Here is an 18,239-nt window from a genome sequence, read left to right on the forward strand (position 1 = left end):
TCCCTCCCTCCCCTCCCTTTCTCTCCCTCCGTCCCTCCCCCCTCACTCCCTCTCCCTGCCTGTCTCCCTCTGTTTTCTGCCTGCCATGCTTGAGGGCTACACTCCGCCATGTCCTCTGCTGTACCATTTCTGCTGTGGGGCCACGCTGCTTCTGTTCAGACCACTGACTAACCACAGAAGCTGTGAGCCAAGACAACACTCTCACCCTTTGCAGCCTGGGCACTGGGCATTTCACCCCACCAAGTAGGAAGCCAGCCAACACACTGAAAAAAGGTTTTCTGGTGTTTTCAGCTTAGCTTTTCATGTCACTAACCAGGACTTTTGTGCATCAAATATTTTAAATCTACCAGCACTCTTTTGTGGATCATGGATTTGATATCAGGTCTCAGGGCTCTACCCAGACCTTGACCTTGAAGATACATTGTTGTTTTTTGAAGTTTTACATTTTATATATATTTTTAAAATGTAATCTATTTTATGTTTATTTTTATAAGGTCTAAGACTTTGGTATGGGTTTTTTTTTTTGTATGAAGATGCAAGGGACATGGTTTTACATAATTAAAAATATGTCATTGGGTATTTGCACCTGTATTTCTAATTCAGTATAAGGTGATGTAGTTAAAAATCGAATCTGAAAAATAGTTTTTGTCTTAGCCTCATCTCCAAAAGCAGTAACTTCAGGAGTAAACTGTTTACCTGGGAAACAGCTAAACTGTTGCAAGAAGCTATTGCTCTGGAAGTAATTCTTATCCATCCCTTTCACACCAAGGGGACACGATGCTCCCTGATGGGCAGTGATTTTATACCCAGCACAGCGGTCCCCGGGACCATGTGTCACAGCATGCTACACACGAGCTCGGCCTGCTGGGGAATGTCTCAGGTTCTGCTGACGTACTGCTTTCTTGCTTTAAAAACCACACTTCATGGGTCTCAGTAAGTTTTTAGTGCCTTCCTCCCTGCAGTGGAGCAGCTCTGTGCAATCGCCGGCCTTGCAGACGGTGACAGCCGGATTCTGCTCCGCAGCATCCAGGGCATGTCCTGCATGCCAACCGCAGTTGCCGAGTTAGCATCATGAACACAAGCAGAGTCTTCGCTGTATGTCTGAACGCAGCATCCGGCCTCTGGCTCAGCTTCAGGTCTCCAGTGAGCGTTTCGTTCAACTTAGTGAAAGTCGGCCTTAGGGTGCTGCTGGAGAGCCTGCTCTTTGAAGAGCAGGAAGCAAATTCCTGGAAATGCCCATGCAGTGGGCACCGGGGCACCCTGAGTGGGCAGCGAGCTGGTCACTGTCTCTTGCGGCACTGCCCTGTCTATCACACAGGTAGGACTAAAGACTGATGCCGTGTGTCTGAAAAGACCGCCCTCTGTGGCTAGAGGCACACACTGGTGATTGCTGATTTTATTTTAATTTTTTAAGAGACAACTTGACACTGAAGGAAGGATAATAAAAGAAAGAAAGAAAACCAGAAAGACAGCACATTTGCTTCTTGAAACTTTGAAAAACTATTGCTAATTTAGAAGAGGGCGTGCTCCGAGGTGCCTCTCACAGGTGTTCTCAATGTCCAGGGCACGTGAAGGTGCACACCTGCGTGCACACAGACAGGTGTCCGGGGCCTGGAGCCTCGCTCAAGCACGCGGGGAGGCTGGTGGCTTCCCAGCAGGGACAAGCAGCAGGCCTCCTCTCCCTGCACTTGTCTACCTCGGACATACTATCTGTACAGCACTCAGGGGCAGTGTCCGCTCCGAGGCGGACATTTAAGGCAGGCATTTAGTGTGTGCATGCCATGAGACCCTGCTCCTGCGTAGTCCCAGACACTTCGGTCACTTCCAAGAGACCCGCAGGCCTCCTGGGAATCCATCCCGGCCCACCCCTGCCCCACATGTGCTTCCCTTCCTGTCCCTTGCTCAGTCTATCTGATGTCCACGAGGTCACCCAGTGTGCACGATGGTGTCTAGCATTTCAGTCCACACGTGCCTCCGAGTTCTTCCCTGTAGTCACAAGCATCAGCTCCTCCTTGGGCTTCATGGCTTAATTGTGTCCCAGCTGCCCTGTCTCCACAGTCATCAAGGACATGCCTGGAGTACATGCCCTGGGCCCAGGTTCATGCATGTGTTTGTGCGTGTGTGCACCTTGCACGTACTCACCTTACACACATACCTGTGCCTCTTCCAGTTAAAAGCCACATGAACCTAATTAAGGAAAGATGGAAAGCACGGCTATTAATCAGCTTTCCCGTTCCTGGGATGAGCTATGTGACCCCCACCACATAAGGGAAGAGAGGTGTATCTGGGCTCCTGGTTTTTGGGGGACCCAGTCTGTTGTCAGCCAGTTCCCAGGCAGGAAGGGGATGGTGGAAGGACCTTGTACAGAAAAGCTGCTTCATCACAGTCACCCGGAAGCAGACAGAAGGGAAGAGCTGGGAACGGGACTCCCACTTCCCGTCGCCCAGTGACTCGCTCCACCAGGCCTGCGTCCTGCAGCCCAAGGGCTGAATCCAGGACAGGACAGGACGGGCACAGCAGCTCAAGGTCCAGTCACCTGCCCACCCCTGCTCTGGCCACCCGGGACCCTTGGAGGATGCTGGAATTCTAAACTCTCATAGCTAGCATTAGCTCTGCCCACTCAGGAGGACAAACTTACTGAAATTCATCTATAAAATAAACAGAGCTACTGCCATGACCTGTGTCTTACGAGCCCACCGTAAAATGAAATGTGAAGGCATTTTTGAGCCTTGCATTGGCAGTAGTGTAAGAAATCACATCAGATTCGTGTCTACTTAAGTGAAATTCCCTGCAGCCTTTGTATTCACAACTGCTTTTTAATAGGACCGAGTGAGGAGACAGGGTTCCCGTGTCCTCTGTGTTTCATGGCACCTGGAACTCTTTGGGGACTGCTCCAGAGGACAGGACACCACTAGTTCATCTAAGCACACGGCCCTCCTTACTTGGACACCCTCCTCTTTCACTGCAGTTTACCACCCTACTCTCTGCTATGTGGTTTTCAAGAGGTATAGTTATTTATTAATTTTGTGACAAGCTACGCCTTTGAAGAGCAGGCAGGCCTGAGGACATGGTAGCTGTGAACCAGGCCCGCTGTGAAGTGTTTCCCATTGTGAGGTTGTGGAAAAGCTTTAGGAGAAGCCTGTCTAGATTTGGGAAGTCAGTCCAGTGTCTTCTGTTTGCTAGAGACCTCTGTCCCTTGCAGTACTTCCAGATAACTCGCTGGTCGCATTGCAGAGAAACTCCAACTTACAGTGTTATCCATAAACGCACATTTAGTGTGCTGTAGCTGTTATCCTTTCAGGGAAACTTGGGGTAACTGAGCCGGGCCAACACCCCAAAACCATCAGTACACCATGTCTTCAGAACCTGTTTCAGGTTGTAGTTCCAAACGGGCAGCACTGGTGGCTCTCCCTGGTGTGCAGGCGCAGTTAGCCGCTATCCCAGCCTTCGGTAGTCTGGGCCCCTGAAGAGCAGGATGGGAAGCTCCTGGATGGGAAGGAGCCAGTGAGCAGGCAGAGCGTGTCTGAGTCTTGTCAGTGTGGCATGCCAGAGACTGCTGTCACCGCACGAGGGCAGAGAACCTGGGCCTTGCATGCGTGCACCTGCTGTGGTCCAGACTGCCTCGCAGGAGTGGCGGCCCCCTCAGTCTCCTGGGGGTGACACTGCTGACCCTTGGGATGCTCCCACCTACGCACCTTCAGGAAAACCATTTCTGTGTTAGGTACCAACCAGAGGAGGGGAATAAAGGGAGAGCAGGCAAGGAGTAGGGGTGATTACGGTGTTTGCAGTCTTTCTGAGCATAGCAGGACCCTGTTTCCCATTTCCTGGGGGCGTCGCTTCTGTTGATGTCTGTTGGGGGTGACGCTGGAGCCCTCCTGGGGGCCACTGGCCCCAGGTCACATGCTCAGGCACTGATGGCGTGAGTGTGCGGCCAGGCAGTGTGGACCAGGTGGCCAGCTGGAGGAGGACCAGTGGGTCTGACTGTCCACAGCGTGGTGTCACTGTCATCATGGTGGGGAATGCAGAGCCTGAACTGCAATCCAGGAGCCAGGGAAGGCGGAGAGGGCATCTGTGGGGTCAGGAAAGCCGCATCACTGGATAGCGCAGCGCCCCTCCACCCCCAGCACCAGGAGCCTCGGGTGTTCCTGAGGCTGTGCCGAATGCCAAGCCCAGTGTGGCCAACCTCACCAACCCCCGCACCCTAGTAGAAACGCTAGAAACTCTGCCCAGCCTGGCAATGGACAGAGCTGCCTGCAGGGCCGTCTCTGGTCACACGGCCCAAGGTCTCAGGGGGGAGGGGCATCACCATCACACAGCGCAGTCTGCAATCCCTGGAGAAGCTGAGCATCCTGCTGGAATGACAGGAGTGGATGGCCCTGTGCTGGGCCACTTGGACCCCTGGGGCCAGGAACCTCATGCCTCGTGTCCTCCACGTCAGGAAGGACCTCGCTTCTGCACCCAGCATCCAGACAGCGGGGTCAGTATGTACTCACCAGATGCTGTGCTAGATGCCATCTACAGGGCTGGGGAGGCTGACTGTCTACCTGGAGGGCCCAGGTGCAGGTGGGCAGGCAGGGAGAATGTCACCAAGCCACCGAGACATTTGTCTGTGTGACATGATCTAGTCTTGCTGAATGGAAGATCATGTGGGCTCAAAACAGACGGGTTCCCTTCCCCCTTACCCATCAGCTTCCTAGATAGCTGTGTGCTGTTTTCCCCATGTAAGCCTAAGGCCGGGGAGAAGCTAGGCACAGGCGTCGCTCCCCGGCCTGCTGCACAGTGCGAGGATAGGACCTGTGTCAGGACCACTTCACTATTAATTAGCCTTCCCGAGCTTGCTTGATCTCCCTGGAAAATACAAAGCTCTTCTGTTAAAGCTTGCCTTTTCCAGCTGTGCCCAGGCAAGCGCATCAGGGTGTCCTGGAGCAGGAGTCACCACCCCACCTCATGGCCACCCCCAGCCAGCTTTCAGAAGACCCCGTCTGGGGCGTGGAATCACGTCCACCTTATTAAGAAGAGAAGGGCAGCTCAGAAAGATGGGGACACTTTAGGGAAAGAGTGGCACAAACCTCAAAACTCCGGAAGGGAGGGCAGCTCTGCTAGAAGCCGTGTGGGGAGCACAGTGTGGGTGGCAGCGAATCTCACCTCGGCCTCCTCACCGTTGAGGATACTGTCGTCCCCCCACCCCCCATGTGCAGATCTGGGGCTGCTCTCCTCAAGCTCCTGCTAAGGGGCTCAGACATGTCCTCAGTGTGGGACCCTGGGGGCCCTGGGGCATCCCCTAGGGAGAGAGGCCCCGAGGGTTGGAAGGAACGCGGAGCTCATGCGTGTTCAGTGCGGCTGGACGAGATGTCTGCTAGCCGCTCTGCTCCGATTCAAGCCTGAGAGGCAGATGCCGCAGTCACCCCGAGGTGGGAGCCAAAGCAGAAGCCTCGCGTCCTGGGTAAAGCTCTTTGCAGAACGCGCAGTGCTTTCTTTGCTAACAGGACTGGAGATGGCAGAAAGCATGCTTTGCCTGGCGGCAGCACTGTTCCCAAAAAGCACATTGCAGCTCCAGAAGGCCGCGGCCTTCACCTGGAGGACTCTGACAATGTGCACACACCTCGGGGAACGTGGTTTCACCCAGGAGTTTTGCGAGGCTTTTCCCTTTAAATTCTGGAATGTACATCAATATGTTTATGAATTCAGCCAGTTCAATAAGTAACCAACGGGAACCTCTCACGATCATTGCAAGTGCTTAGATGTGGTCCTGTGCATCTTCTCCTGTGTGTATGCGTACGTGTACTCGGCCACCATGTCCACGATCCGCAGGACCACAGCCTCAACAAACCTCAGGTCAACTGTTTTCTAACTGCGTCTGCACTAATCACCGACAGGCTTTCCCCCGTCACTTTAAGCACCGCACTGCAGCGGCTCCCCAAGGCATTCCATTGGGCCAGAGATCACGTGTATGTAGGGTCACGGAAAGTCCCCGGGGCTGTGGCCAGTGCAGCTCGCACGCCATCCTGCTGGATTTGGGGTCTTTAACAGCAGCCCGCTCGCAGCCCCAAACCATGCTGCCCCCTGCGCCCTCCAGGAGCAGGAGCCAGGGCCTCGGTCTGCTGTCCACCCGTTCCACGTCCCAGGGGCGCACATGGCCAAGGACCTGCGCAGGCCCCTCACGTGTGCCTCTGGGGAGGGCCACACCATGCGGCAGCTGCCTGAGGAGCATGCGCAGAACTCCGTTCCAGGCACGAGTGTCCTCTACTCGTCCACGCGTGTGAGACTGACACGTTCCGTAGGCCCCCCCACTCCCCAAAAGATGCAGGGCTGGTTCCCTGGAGCGGTGCAGACGGAGGACAGCATCCTGCCCGCTGTGGCCACTGTCTTGTTTTCTAAGAGGAAGGGGCTGCCTCCCACGGCGGTGATGAAGGACTGCCACCTTCAGCCGCTCCTCACGCACAGTAGAAGCTCATTAGGAGGCACTGAGGCAGGTAGCGGGTGGGGAACCCCATCGTAGCCCTCAGCGGCTGCCTGCCAGAAACAGCCAAGCTAGAGGCACCTCAGCCAGCCCATGTCACCTGCTGGAACCCCAAGACTTAACCAAGAAAACTGTCACAACACCTACACTGAAGAAGCCACCGCAGGAAGTGGCCTAAGGAGCTCGGCCTGGTGCCCTTCACGTTGCTCTAGGGGCTGAGTCAGGGCAGGCATTTGGGAGCCACGGTGGGCGGCAGCTGAAGAGGAAGCAGTGAGCATTCCATGGGCCCTCCTGACGTGGCCCATGTTTTGTGAACCTCCTGAAATGCTGGCGTGCACCTTCTTTGCGCCATTGGTGGGTGGGCAGGCTCGCTGGGCCGATGGGCTGGCAGGTGGGTGGGCTTGGTGGGCCAATGGGCTGGTGGGTGGGCGGGCTTGGGGGGCCGATGGGCTGGTGGGTGGGTGGGCTTGGTGGGCCAATGGGCTGGTGGGTGGGCGGGCTTGGGGGGCCGATGGGCTGGTGGGTGGGTGGGCTTGGTGGGCCAATGGGCTGGTGGGTGGGCGGGCTTGGGGGGCTGGTTCTGCCCTTGTGAGTGACATGGCGGAGCACTTGCTGTCTTCCAGTGGTGAACTGCTCTGACCCAGGCTTTGTGGACAACGCCATCCGACACGGGCAGCAGAACTTCCCTGAGAGCTTCGAGTTCGGCTCTAGCGTCCTGTTCCACTGCAAGAAGGGGTTTTACCTGCTGGGCTCTTCGGCCCTGACCTGCACAGCAAGCGGCTTGTGGGACCGCGCTCTGCCCGCCTGCCTGGGTGAGTGGGTGCAGCTCTGGAGAAGGGGGGCTGGCGAGGTCACTACTGAGAGACTACTGAGCCTCTCTGCAGGGCAGACAGCAGTGCCTTCCCCCAGGTGCGCCCCGAGAGACAGCTCAATCTCTTCCTACACTGCCTCAGTGCTGTCTTCCTGCCTCAGCCTCTTGGGCCCTGCCTGGGGTGGGAGTCGCCAAGCTGGGCAAACTGTGGCCACCGCTGGGGTTCTCAGAGGGCCAGAGACCAGCTTTCCGGGGAGTTGGTTTCCTGTTCTCCTCTCCCACCCTTCCTGGAGCCTCGTGCCTGGTCCTCAGAGTGACAGTGCCTCAGGGCTGGCGCTGACCACGTGGAAGCCGAGGTGGGGCCCACAGGGCAGCTCCCTCTCTCTGCTGTTAGATGGTTTCACAGACATCTTTCCTGTTTCTCCTTTATCTCACCCAGAATCGGTCACTTACCCAGCATTTCAGAGCGCCAGGTCTTTTGAGCTTCTGTAGTAAAGGCCTGTGTACCAGGCAGAAAGGAGGACCTGGAGGGGCTCCGGCCGGGGCCACCCTCACGAGGCCTGCCCTGTGGGGCGCCGGCTCATTTCCCAGGATTCCTGTCATATTGCTCTGTGCTCATGTAGGCCTCAGTTACCAAGAGCTGCAGAAAAAAGCAGCAGTTTCTCCCTGAAAAATCTGCACGTAAATTTTGACCTTAAGCAAAACTACATTAAGAAAGAAAAAAAATCCACTGGCAGAAGGCTTCCTTTTCTTTAGTCAATAAATTGTGAGGAAGGTATGGTGTCATCTAGATTTTTCTTTTCTTTTATTAGAAACGAAATCCAGGACCTGAAACTGGGCTCCAACCCCAGCCCTCCCCTGATTTGAATTTTGAGGCAGGATCTCGCTAAATTACCCCGACAGCTGGAATTGACCGTCCAGCTGCTTCAGCCTGCCAGGACTTGGATCCGGGGCAAGTGCCACCACTGCAGCGGGAAACTGGCACTTTGTATCTGTAGGGGGCTGTAGGCTGTGCTAGCTCATCCAGGCCCTGTTTGTCAAGAGGTGGCTGTGTGGGCCCCTGCCGGGGAGACACGCCCACCATGCACACCATGTACCGGAGTGTCACACTCACCTTTGGCTCTCTTCCCTCAAGCCATCTCCTGTGGGCACCCCGGGGTCCCTGCCAATGCCGTGCTGACCGGGGAGCTGTTCACCTATGGAGCCAGAGTGCAGTACTCGTGCAAAGGGGGCCAGAGCCTCTCCGGCAGCAGCACGCGAGTGTGCCAGGAGGACAGCCACTGGAGCGGGGCCCTGCCACACTGCTCAGGTGAGGCCCTCCCTGCATGCAGCCCCAAGAGGCTGGGCGGTTGCACAAAGATCCGAGACTGGCCTCGCTTGCTCCTCGCCCGGTGTGTGCTAGAACTGAGCACCGCTGTCCCTGATCTCACCGTCCCTCATTACTCTAGCGCCCCCTAGCCCATCAGAAGAGCAGAGGGCGACATCCCCTCCCAACTCACGCCCCCCAGCACCCTCACAGCCAAGGCAACCAAGTCACTGCCCCTCACCTCTCGCTGCAGTCTGCGGGGCTTTCTGAGCCCCTGGCTAGGATGCTGGCCTTATCGCAGCCTTCCAGTTTGCTCTTTCACTCTTTGTGTTTGGTGGTGGTCATTCCTCTCAGTGCTTCCAGTTTCGCCGCTCCTCGTCTGTGCATCAGTAATTACACTAATATACTCTGAGAAGCACTCATGCTCTTAGCTCTTTCTTATGTGAGTGCTTCCATAATAAATTTCAGTGCATCAGCAACTGCAGGCCAACTTAGGAATCCCTGGCCTCCACGGTGACCTTTCTGTGTCCACAGCCCAGCCCCACTTTGCGTCCATGGCGTCTGCACTCATGGTCCTCATATCTGACCCCAGCCTGCGTGCAGTGAGCCTAACACAACACTGAATTCTCCATGTGCTGTGGTCCACAGGAAGCAGCCCCGGATTCTGTGGGGACCCGGGGACCCCTGCGCACGGTTCGCGGCTCGGGGACGAATTCAAGACCAAGAGTCTCCTGCGCTTCTCCTGTGAGATGGGCTACCAGCTGCGTGGCTCGGCTGAGCGGATGTGCCTGCTCAACGGGTCCTGGTCAGGGCTGCAGCCCGTGTGTGAAGGTGAGGCTGCAGCCTGCGCACCCCAACTGCCGCATCTGAGTGCGGTCCAGGGGGCCCCAGAGAGTCTCCTGGAGCCTGGAAGAGCATCATCAGAAACCACGCCTCTGGTCACTTAGTGGTATCCTAACCCCTCTAAGCTCCCACCATGCTGGCCCTGACGCTCTGCAGTTGCCAGCACAACAGAGGCGCTTGCTCTTCGCGTGGCAATCTCCCTGTAGATGTGCTGTCTCCCGGGCGAATGAGGCATTTGAGGAGCAGTGCGCAGGCACAGCCCACGTGCGCGGGGGGAATCTGGGCTGGGCGTTCCAGTGCACTCCAAGTGTCTGGTCTTCTTGTCTGGATCTCTCTTTCCCAGAGGTCTCCAGGGTTACCCATGCAGCATTTTGTAGTGAGTGCTTTGGGTGTAGTAACTGAAGGGCAGCAGGAGTTGGTGGGTACATTGTTGTGTCGGGATGGGCATCAGCGGGTCTGTCTGAGGCAAGGGTGAGGTGTGGTTAAGGATGGTGTGGAAAGCTCAGGAGAAACATCCAGAATGCAGACAGGCAAGTCTTGCGATGCCAGGAGTTGCTGGCAAACAAACTTCTCAATTAATTTTTCATCTGCAAAGATGATACGATTTAATTAAACGTGTATTCTGTGTGTAAAACACTTTCCACATAAGAAACAGAAATACTGCCCCACAGAAAGCAGCTCGGGGACATCACAGCAGTGCCTTCGCAGTTCCCGGAAATGCTCGCCAAGCTCGGGCCCAGCCCTGCCCAGGCATGTGCTGTGCACACGAGCCCCTCTCCAAGTGCTCTAAAGCAATCTTGTAGTGTCACTGCACTCTTTCTAGTGTCGCTAACAGGATTTTTTCAACACAGGGATACTCTTATAATAGGTTTTCATTGACCATTTTTCGGCAATTACTTATTAATTTTAGCATTAGTCCTTCTTGGGTAACAATAGCAAATGTGGTTACATATGGGATGAAGATGCCCACGTCCTGGGTAGGTCAGCCTTCTGCCCCCCTGCACTGACATTTGGAGAGAGCAGTGCAGAGCGCCTGGTGCCTGCTAACTCACACATGACTTGTTGAATGAAGAACTGTCTTGTGCGGACCAACACCTTAATGTGATGTGATACAAAGTCTTAATTTATATTACAGTCAGCACATGTTTTTCAAACGTTAGAGAGCAGTCCATAGCTTCTGTTCTGGGTGGGTAGATATTTCTTGACTCAGAGCTCTGGGCGGGTGGATATTTCTCACCTTAGATGGCAATCAGGAAGCAGCTGACAAGCCTGTTAGAAGGAAGAACCCAGATCAATGAGGGAAGGGAGAGCTGTGATTGATTAACTATGTCTGCTGTGGGCACCCAGACAGGAACACGACCCTGTGTGCTGCGTGTTAGGTTTTCAGAAAGACCCAGCTGGACTTGAGTGTAAGTAGGTTTTCCCACTGTGGTAAGATAGGCAAGAACAGTGGCTTCTAAGTGCTGAGCACATTTGGCAGCCTGCTTTCCTCCATATTTTTTAAAGAAATGCGTCTTTGTTTTCAAGGCTGGCTTTCAAGAAGGAGCAGCTAAGCATGCGGAGTTTGCTCAGTCGTGTCCCTCACTTCCACGCACGCTCGAGACACCTCCTCACTAGGAAAGTGCGGCAGCGTCACACGCCTTACCTGTCTGCTTTGTCCTCGTCCTTATGATGCAGAAATGTAACCATTATTCTGGTAAACAGACCAACTGAGAGAGCGCAAGGGAAGGAGGGATTCAATTCACTACCCTAAAGCGGGTCCAGCAGCATCAGAATGCACGCGCACACGCACACACGCACACACTCCAAAGCCATAGGCGGTGTAGACCTATCACACTGGTTATCTGGGGCCTCACTGCCTACACATAGCATTCAGGTGCAAGGCGCAGTCATGTCCAAGCGGGTGAGCACAGCTGCCCCTCGCTTGGGTGGGCCAGGGGCCCTCTCACAAGCCCGCCCACCTAGGTCAGCCCCACTTTAGCCACACGCTGTTTTCCAAGTGGATCCTCCTGGAAGTGCAACAAAAGATCTGATTCTCCAGAGCTCCCAAAGTCAGCCAGTGCGTGCGTGCATTCGTGCGTGCGTGTGTGCACGTGCGTGTGTGTGTGTGTGTGTGTCTGTGTGTGAAGGGTGCTGCCCAGCGGCCCATGTCATCGGGGTAAATTCTATCTTGGCACGAAAGCGGGTTCAACCCTACAGCAGCAAGGCTGTGTGTTTCTTACTTCTTGTTCATGTTTTGATTGGTCTAGAAGGAACCCATTTCAAGAAAGATGGTGTGAAAATACAATATTGCACATTTGTAGCGCTGCAGTAACCAAACCCACGAGTCCTGGTCGCACACACGCAAGCCCTCCAGCATGCATGCACTCTGAGGGCGTGGTGGTCAGGCGTGGCCTCGGGCCCTGTGTCTGCCGTGGTGCTCACGGCTGGCCCCGTGCCACCTCTGCTTCTGCAGCCGTGTCCTGCGGGAATCCCGGCACGCCCACCAATGGCCGCATAGTGAGCAGCGACGGCATCCTCTTCGCCAGCTCTGTGGTCTACGCGTGCTGGGAGGGCTACAAGACCTCGGGGCTCACCACGCGGCACTGCACGGCCAACGGGACCTGGACGGGCACTGCGCCCGACTGCACAGGTCAGTACCTGAGTGCCGTGGGTGGGGGCCTCCGAGCACCTGATGAGGCCTGCAACTGTGGAGCGAGTGGGATTCGGGCAGGGAAAGGAAGTGCACTAATCCCGGGACTCGGGCCCCTCAGTACCTTTTTCTGCTTTGAAACTAGTGATTGAACTCGGGTCTACCGCACGGAGCTACAGCCACAGCTCTTTCCTTAGATTTTATTTTGAGATTGGGTCTTATTAAGTTGCTAAATTGCCCAGGCAGGGGTCAAATTTGAGACCTTCCTGCCACAGGCTCCCAAGGGGCTAGGATTAAAGGTGTGCACCACTGCCCCAGGCTGCTGAGGTACTGGAACAGCATTCTCCACCTGACAATTGTATAGTGAGGCTACTTTACGTAGCCAGTTAAGGCTGGATATGGTAAAGCTGGAGCAAACAAAAAGCAAGATTTTCTGTCTGCAGACCATTTATTCTGCAAACAGCTGCTTAGCTCAGTGACCACAGCTGTGTGCCCGGCCTTCCCCAGCAAAGTGAGATCTCACCCACGGCTACACAGGGACAGCCGTGGGCTAGCGCTCGCCATCTACACAGCCACCGTGGTAGAACGGGACCAAGGATCCTGAGGGGGTGGCCAGCCAGCGCGCAGCCCGTAGCCGGCACTCAGCCATCCCCCGCCGGGCTGGGCACCCCAATTGCAGGCTGGTCTTGGGACAGAGCCTCACAGAGTGTGTGAACTGAGGTCGCAACTCCTGCTGCCAGGATAACGGCGCACCTCTCTGTCCTGTTTTTGCTGCATGCCTGTTAGTTATCAGCTGTGGAGACCCAGGCACGCTGCCCAACGGTGTCCAGTTTGGGACTGATTTCACCTTCAACAAGACTGTGAGCTTCCGGTGCGGCCCTGGGTACCTGATGGAGCCCGCCTTAGCGTCCACCATCCAGTGCACCAAGGACGGCACGTGGAACCAGAGCAAGCCTGTCTGCAAAGGTGGGGGCCCACCCACGTTGATCTCGCTGAGGAGAACAGGAGTCTTCACAGAGCTAGGTTTAACTTCATCTGGCAGTTAGTCACAAAGCTATTCCTGAAAGTAGGAATTCTCAGAACTCCTAATAGCCCATTTGCAGTTGCTAAGTCCCTCTCGCTTTCCTAATACGTTAAGGTCAGTTTCTCAGAAGTTTCTCAGAAAAACTGACTCCTGCAAAAGTGTAGCCAGCAGCTCAGGACTCCAAAGCAGCGGTGGACAAGCAGTGCTTTGTCGGCCGGTGTCCAACGTGGGCAAGCGCTTGGAATGGGAGCTTTGGTGCCCATTGGTGATGGGATAGCAGCAGGCGCTGTACCAGGTGGGGGAGGGCACAACTGTGGGACTGTAGAGGCCAGCGAGCTACAGGAGCTACCCAGGGGTGGCACAGCCCTGCTGGAGGGTATCAGCGGCAGGGCGCCTTGGAGGGTGGATGCCAAGGAGGTAGCTGCCTGCCTGCCAGAACCCCTCAATAATTCATTTTAAAAATTCTATGCAGATGCCATCTATAATGCAGGCAAATAAAAGCGCGAGCGTGGTGGGGCGTGGCCCTGGCCGGAAGGCACGTGCTCACCCTACTCTCTCTTCGCAGCTGTGCTGTGCAGCCCGCCCCCGCCTGTGCCCAACGGAAGGGTGGAAGGTGCCGACTTCCGCTGGGGCTCCAGTGTCAGCTACAGCTGCGTGGCTGGCTTCCAGCTGTCCCACTCGGCCATCCTCTCCTGCGAGGGGCACGGAGTGTGGAAAGGGGAGGTCCCGCAGTGCCTGCGTAAGTTCTGCACAGCCCGTTTCCCCAGGGCAGGTGAGCCTCGGTACCGCCCCAGAGTCCTGCCTCCTGAGCACGCCAGGCATAAGAGGAGGCGTGATCCAAAGTATGGAACATGCTTACATTTTGAAAAGTTGTTAGGGTGAAAGGCACAGTGCCGGCCTCCCGCAGAGCCCTCCGCCCCACGCAGAGCGCTCTTGCCCCGTGGTTCTTTGCAGCTTCTGCAGTAGTTGCGGAGTCCTCTTTCGTGCATGTCTTTGGTTGTCCTTTCATGTCCTGAATCCATTCAGAACATGGGCTTTTCATGGCCACTTTGACTCTGAGTAAGACCCAGAATTCACATGTGGCCAGACCTGGTGAAGCCGATGGGTGGGGACACATGGAATGCTCTTAGCACCTCAGCTCCCCTTGGGTGTGACTTGGCACTGGCACTCACCATGTTTTCGATCAGACCTTGTAAAGACACACATGTGCACTTCCAGAACTGCTTCAGAAAGTGGCGAGCGTGGCGGGTAACTACGCCTGAGGTAAAGGGCAGTCTACTGGGGGACTAACAGCAGTGTGTGTCCTTACTCTGAGACTCTTTTGTACTTACGTACACGCTAACCGGCCCCCGAGGGCAAGCCTCAGGCTGGAGCACGTATCGGCCCAGCCTGCCGCCCGCCGCTTGATCACTTATGTCCCGTAGTTGACTCGGAAGGCTTCACAGAACAGGTTTCCAGGTCCAGCAGGGTGAGCTGTGCAGGGCCGCTCACCGTGCGGTCTTCCTGTCCATGCCCACAGCCGTGTTCTGCGGAGACCCCGGGGCGCCAGCCGAGGGGCGGATCAGCGGGAAGAGCTTCACCTTCAGGTCTGAGGTCTTCTTCCAGTGCAAGGCGCCCTTCATTCTGGTGGGGTCGTCGCGGAGAACGTGTCAGGCCGACGGCACCTGGAGCGGTGTTCAGCCCACCTGCATAGGTAACACTGGTGTCTTCGCTGTTTCCTAGTTCTTGGGACAAAGTATCTGACATCCACAGCGTGAGGAAAGAGAGGTTGTCTAGGCCCACAGTTTGTAGGGCTTCAGTTTGGGTCGCTGGCTTCAAGGCGAGGTGGCACAGCAGAGGAGCTCATCGCGTGGCCACAAGCAGCACAGCGACCCGGGGAGGAGGAGGGGTGACCTTCCCAGCCACGTCCCAGGCCACTGCCCACCAGGCCCCACCTCCCAGCCCCACCCTCAACTGCAAACACCTCAGTGGCCCAGTCCATGCCTCAGTCACCACCGAAGCCCCACCTATGAGTTCATGAGGCTTGGGGTGACCCAGATATACACTAAAGCATGTGGTTGCCTGGCCCTAGTGTTTGGGACTCTTCCAGAAAAGGACGAGTTATTTCTAAGTGGGGTGATGCAGTGTTTTGGGCCAGAGGCTGCTTGGAGTCAGTGCTGGCAGCAGGCAGGCAGGTGACGGCCCCCTAAGGCTGCACCCCAGGCTGGCACTGCGTGCCAAGTCCTGACCCAACCCCTGGACAGATGCAGGCATGCCGTCCCAAAGCCCCAGCCGTCAGAGGTGACCTGGCTGTTCCATTGCTCAGACTCGCCTTCTTGGGTTGACATCACCTGATTTTACTCTTCTCTGCAAATTTAGAACAAAAAGTACTAGTCTTTAGTTTTGGTTACTTTCTAGGAAATTAAATGATATCCACTGAAAATATGGTATCAGAAATAATTTCATTAAAGCATTTTTTAAAATTTAAGGGGCCAGAGAGATGGCTCAGTAGAATAAGCACTTGCCTGGCAAGTGTAAAGGCCTGAGTTCAATCCCCAGTTCTGCCCCAAAATAAAAATCAAATAAAACTTGGGAGTTGCTGTCGCTTGATTTGAACTACTGCTAGGTGATAGACATCTCTGTGTTGCAAATAGTTTCCTCCAGTTAACTGGTTGTTCTAGAAAATAAATTTCAAATAGTGACATTTTTGTTTTTCTGTGTGCAGCTAGGATCAGCCGTAGTGTAGTGCAGCCGGTCCGGCTGGCTCGTGTCCTTCTGAGTTGAGGAAGGTCCCTGCTGGCAGCCCGCAGGCTTCCATGTGGACCACTGATAGTCTTCTCATTCTAAAATCTTGAGGAAAACATGTCCAGGAAGCATGTACGAATGTCATGGATAAGCAGCTCTGATAACCATTCATTAATTTTTGTAGGCTAGAATACCATGATAGGTATTTATAGATCACACAATAGGACTGACCAACTAGATGTTGGTAGAGAGGTTCATAGAGAGATTATTCCTTTATGATAAGTATCTGCAAATCTGCTTGAAGCATAGTGAACACAAAGCATTCCTTTCTGAAGATATCTGCAGAGATCAGAATAGTAATTTACTTTTTTATCATTTATGAGAAATATCTTTCCTATTTGCCCAAGCACTGGTCTCCATTTGAAAAATATTTTAGTAAAAATGCTGCAGTGTTTTGTTTTGATTGTGAATTTCAGATCCTGCACATAACACCTGCCCGGACCCTGGCACCCCACACTTCGGAATACAAAACAGTTCTAGAGGATATGAGGTATTTTGTTTCATTAGAAATATAAAATGGGGTTGGTACTTCAGCATGCATGTAGATTTCACAAGCGGTATTTTCGTCCTGTTATACGTGCTCTGAGTCATCCAGTGAGGGCTTCAGTGTGTTTCTAACTACGAAATCTGGATGATCGCGTGTAGGCTGAGCATCCCGGTCCCACTGGCTGTCTTAGCTTCTCTTTGGAAGCCCCTGTACTTACGCATCTAGTGTCTGTTGAACCAGAGGGCGACTCTCAAGCTGAGATTACTCTGTGCCGCACAGCTGCGCCTCGGCCGCTCTCTACGGACGAGGTACGATGGCAGCGACAGCATCTTGGTGCTGCAGAGAGCAGCGAGAGGGCGAGAGGAGATGTTATCTTTTCACGCCATGTTACTTGTGATCTGCTCTGCTTGTGACTCCTGAAGGCAGCGTCGTGGGTTGTGGCACAAGGATGTCACACTGGAATATGCACTGGACTGTTTAATGAAGGGTGCATCAAGACTCTGCCTAGGGCTGGGGAGCTAACTCGGCCATCTAAGCGCCGCCCTGGCAAGCTCAAGGACCCAGGTTCGATCCCCAGTACCGCAGGCCGTGCTTGCCTCTAGATGGGGTGTGGTGGCGCACGCCTGTAACCCCAGCACTGGAGGCTAAAACAGGAGGATCACTATGAGTCCTAGCTGTGTAGCAAGACCCTGTACCAAATCCGTAACTAAATTAAAAAAAAAGTTAAAATCTCTAATATCGGACAAATATTTAAAAATGAAATGTAGTGAAGCTTGACGTGCAATGTTCAAACCATCTTGAATAATTGAGCAGGTCCCTGGCTCCCTGGCAGTGTGGCTTAGAGCCCAAGTCCAGTGTGTGTACTTCTTTTGATGTGTGCATCCCGCCCATTTGGAAGCCCAGTCTCCTTCCACAGGCGCTTCCCGCACCACTCGGGCGTGCTGTTTGCCCATCTCGCTGTCCGGAGCACCTTGCCACCCCAGCCCCTCTGCTGGGCCCCAGGAAGGAAGTGCTCAGGGGAAGTGAGTTCTGGAATTGTGGCCCATTTATGTCGTGACTCGGGCATGGCCTTACACTTCAGGAAAAGGCTTCTAGGGAAAGGGGCCTGTCCTCTGTGTGGGTTCAACCTCACTGACTCCTGCAAGCACTGAGTGTGGACCACCACAGGTCAGACACGGCCACCCTATGTATGCAGTCAGTGACTGTGTCGAGGGTTGGGTTCCTGTACCTTCATGAGCTGCTCAGAGGTGTCCCTGAACTCCAGCTTGGCTGCGCATCTGGCAAGACCTTGCCCAGAAAGGGCACTGTGGTCTCTACACTAGACATGGGCTCCCCTGCCTTCATGTCCCCGGTTCCCAGGGCTTGGAGTGAGACCTCCATGTACTTCAGAGGAGGTTTGGCATGTGCCGTCTGCAGTGGGGTGGGGCCAGCTGACCCTCCACTCATCACCAAGTGTCGATCAGTTATTGACTCGAGCCTGGTGTCCTTTGGAATGTTTTCCCATGTAAATGCCCACTTCCTTGTGCCAGGAGTGGCTTGTCACTTCTCAATACCAACCACTTCCTCATATTTTATGATCGTTTTCCCCAAATCCTAGGAGGCTGGAGGGGCTGTGAGAAGACACACACATGGAAGAAGGAGGGAGGGAGGGAGAAACGGGGACAGAGGTGTGGCCCAAGTCCTAGATGTCACTGGGTCAGACTGTGCTGGGGCAAGGCTGCCTTGCAGGCCGCTGTCCCTTCTGCAGTTCTGTTCCCCTCCCCCAGTCCCTCGCCCCAGTGGGATCATAATGGGTGATCCCAGTGCCCTCTACACGTGGCCAACCGCAGCGCATTCGCTGAAGCAGACGCACGGGGCACCCAAACCTCCCCGAGGCCCTCCGCTGGGCCAGG

The 18,239-nt window shown here is 54.8% G+C and overlaps 1 protein-coding gene across 1 annotated transcript in view; it reads left to right on the forward strand.

Annotated features, from left to right (window-relative positions):
- The window catches only part of Csmd1 (CUB and Sushi multiple domains 1), a 1,642,653-nt gene that overhangs the window by 1,605,040 nt on the left and 19,374 nt on the right, over positions 1–18,239 (forward strand). The window contains exons 57-64 of the mRNA XM_012517218.2: positions 7,084–7,272; positions 8,407–8,580; positions 9,226–9,408; positions 11,876–12,052; positions 12,839–13,018; positions 13,642–13,815; positions 14,596–14,769; positions 16,277–16,350. Coding sequence (XP_012372672.2) covers positions 7,084–7,272; positions 8,407–8,580; positions 9,226–9,408; positions 11,876–12,052; positions 12,839–13,018; positions 13,642–13,815; positions 14,596–14,769; positions 16,277–16,350 — 1,325 coding nt within the window. The remainder of the gene's footprint in view (positions 1–7,083; positions 7,273–8,406; positions 8,581–9,225; positions 9,409–11,875; positions 12,053–12,838; positions 13,019–13,641; positions 13,816–14,595; positions 14,770–16,276; positions 16,351–18,239) is intronic.

The sequence above is a fragment of the Octodon degus genome, unplaced genomic scaffold, assembly GCF_000260255.1.
Source record: "Octodon degus isolate 3935 unplaced genomic scaffold, OctDeg1.0 scaffold00155, whole genome shotgun sequence".
Classification (NCBI taxonomy): domain Eukaryota; kingdom Metazoa; phylum Chordata; class Mammalia; order Rodentia; family Octodontidae; genus Octodon; species Octodon degus.